Here is a 3,208-nt window from a genome sequence, read left to right on the forward strand (position 1 = left end):
AAAAGAGGGGCATGAATATGACTATGTGGGAAAAAAAACTTTTTTAAAAAATAGAGGACAATATATAGCTTGCTAATTTGTTCGATTATGATTCTATGAAGCCTTTTAAATGTTTGAAAATTTCTCTTATATGCAATACTAAAAGGAGGGGTGTGAGACAATATAATTTGGATCATGATTAATTGTAAAGCAAGAATGAAGAGGTTATTCTCCAAGTCTAGGCCCGTTGAATATTTATTAGCACTTATGGAAAAGACACAGTTATCATTGTCCAAATAAATGGAACTGAAAGTATAGCTAATAAAAGCACTTTTAACAGCGTTAGCTAATAAAAGCACTTTTAATAGCGTAAAATTATTGTTCAATTAAAATGTGACTACAAATATAAATGCTCTTTGATCAGAGAGTGTTCTTAACTTGATCGGTTATTCAGAAGCCACCACTGGTGAAATAAATTCTTACGGTGGGACGAGAGATCCAAATGGAACAAATTTATTGTTATCCAGTTCATTATTCCTGCAATGTGTCGTAAAATAGCTGGCTAGTTCTACTATATAAGTATATAGCAACAACAAAAAAGTGGATACTGTTGTAAATTGTAAACCGAAAGAACGGCACTTCTATAACATTATGCAGAAATTGGCAGGCGAATAAAACTACTTTGTCCCACGAGACATTGATTTCCATGGACCAAAACACAAAAAGATTTAAATACGTACTACTAGTAGTATTTTATTATTTATTTAGTACTACTCTTAACAATGTAGACATTTTTTACAGCAAAATTGTTGTTTAATTATATTAATGAGAGTAGACTAGCTAATTACTCCCTCTATTCCAATTTTATATTGACACCTTTTAAATTTCTAGAGTCAAACTTTTTAATTTGACAGTGAATTCTGACATGAAAATCTTCAAGTTTTTTGAAATAAAAATTTGCATATTGGAAACTACATAAAAAGTAGTACTATAAGCCACAATAATTGATAATCTAAAATATTTAAATGAAAAACATATAAGAAGATTGCGGTCAAAGAAAAATTCGATTGATTCTCATAATTTGAAAGATGCCATATAAATTGGGACGGAGAGAACCATTTTCACCAAGTTATTGGTTAATTTATCATATGGATTTACTCGTAGTTACGTGATAGATTTTTACAATTTTTTTATACTTGCATAAAAAAACTCAACACTGAGAAACAAAACCTTTTCCGCGACCTAGCCATACAAAAAAGTGGGGGAGGATCACATGCAAATTAGGTTTGAACTAGGAAGTGTTCTTTTTAATGTTCGAAGAATAAAACAGCCGCCAATTAAAGAGAACAAGTTGCATAATTATTTTTGGCATCTACAGTTGTGAATGCGGCTAACGGGTAGTAGTTGAAGCTATATACTTAAAGCGCACCAACGCGACCGGAAGAATGCGAAGTACCCCACTAAAATACAAGTATATAAACCCCTTTTGCTCTTAATCCATTTGCATAAGGCAGTGATAAGAAAATACTGTAGAAAAAAAGTCACGTGACTTCACGTGAATCCCTTGAAGATGATAGGCCAGGGAGTGAGGATAGGAGTGTTAGCATTAATTTGGTTTCATGTCCTAGGGGGAAGTTTGGTTCTTGCTAGAGATTTGAAAAATGAGGATGAAAAGTTTTTCTGGATGGGTAAGGAAGGTGGATTTGGAGCAGGATTTGGTGGAGGGTACGGTAGTGGGGTTGGAATAGGTGGAGGCATTGGTAAGGGTGGAGGAGTCAGCGGTGTGTTTGGCAAAGGAGGGGGAGTTGGTGGTGGTGTTGGAGGAGGATTTGGAAAGGGTGGTGGCATTGGAGGAGGATTTGGAAAGGGTGGCAGCTTTGGAGGTGGATTTGGAAAAGGTTATGGCATTGGTAGCGGCTTTGGAGTAGGATTTGGAAAGGGTGGCGGCATTGGAGGAGGATTTGGAAAGGATGGCGGCATAGGAGGCGGATTTGGAAAAGGTGGTGGCATTGGTGGAGGAGGATATAAAAGGGATGGAGATTGCATTAGCAAAGGGGGGAGCATTGGTGGCGTAGGCGGAGGATTTGGTAAGGGTGGTGGTATGGGAGATGGTATTGGCAAAGGTGGTGGCATTGGTGGAGGATATGGTGGCGGTGCAGGAGGAGGAGTTGGTGGTGGTGCTGGAGGAGGATTTGGTAAGGGTGATGGCATCGGAGGTGGCATTGGCAAAGGTGGTGGCATTGGTGGCGGTGCAGGAGGAGGAGTTGGTGGTGGTGTTGGAGGAGGATTCGGTAAAGGTGGTGGCATTGGAGGCGGTTTTGGCAAAGGTGGCGGCATTGGGGGAGGAGTTGGTGGATTTGGAGGTGGAATAGTCGGAGGTGGAATAATTGGTGGACATCACTAATGTTAAACTCTTCAGTTGCATGAATTCAAAACATGTAGGATCGGACTTGCAAATTTTCAAGAAAAAGATTGTTGTTATCATTAATTCCCATGTGTGTTATGTAGGAGTAGTATTTGTTATTCACAAGTTATCAATGAAATGAAATCGTACGTTCGACCTATTGGCCTATTCCTTAAATCTTTCATGCAAATGTATACTCCCTCTCCCAGTTTAATATGTTACAAAAAGAATGTTATATTTCTGTATTTAAAAATAATTTAATTTTAAATTTTTATTTTATTTTATTTTTAATGAAATAATTTACTGTCACATAATTTTTTATGATTTGTTAACAATAAATTTCAAAAGTCTTCTTTTATTCTTAAATTTCGTATCCAATTAATTAAATACGTACCACCACATAAATTAAGGCGTAGGAACTCTACAAATTATTTGACCCTTTACAAATAGGTCTTTTTGCTTTGTGGAGCTCTACAAATTTTTATCATGCGCGTTTTGCACTCATCAAATGCATGAAGGTGAAAGATTGACCGCATATATCCTTGCTTGATGTGCAAGAAAAATCTAGGGTCCAAATCAGTGTTGCTGCATTAAGAAATGCATGAGAGAAGGAAAATCCTAAAAAATGGCTGAGTAAATTTTCTTTTGTGGACTGTAATTCCATATCAGTATTAACATTTCGTTCGTCTCAATTCACTTCCTTTTCTTTACTAGTCCAAATCAGGAGAAGCCCCCAACTTCTCTGCCAGCCTAATTCGCAGTTCCCAAGCTGTTTTTATTTTTTATTATTATTACTATTGTAATGGGGTTTTGTTGGCTCTAGTG

The 3,208-nt window shown here is 36.9% G+C and overlaps 1 protein-coding gene across 1 annotated transcript; it reads left to right on the plus strand.

Annotated features, from left to right (window-relative positions):
- Nucleotides 1–1,424: 1,424 nt before the first annotated feature.
- LOC132614581 (glycine-rich cell wall structural protein 1-like) lies at nucleotides 1,425–2,543 on the plus strand. The gene has a single exon (XM_060329087.1). The coding sequence runs from the start codon at nucleotides 1,550–1,552 to the stop codon at nucleotides 2,381–2,383; it is 834 nt and encodes a 277-aa protein (XP_060185070.1). The 5' UTR covers nucleotides 1,425–1,549; the 3' UTR covers nucleotides 2,384–2,543.
- Nucleotides 2,544–3,208: the final 665 nt, after the last annotated feature.

This window comes from Lycium barbarum, chromosome 1, assembly GCF_019175385.1.
Source record: "Lycium barbarum isolate Lr01 chromosome 1, ASM1917538v2, whole genome shotgun sequence".
Taxonomy (NCBI): domain Eukaryota; kingdom Viridiplantae; phylum Streptophyta; class Magnoliopsida; order Solanales; family Solanaceae; genus Lycium; species Lycium barbarum.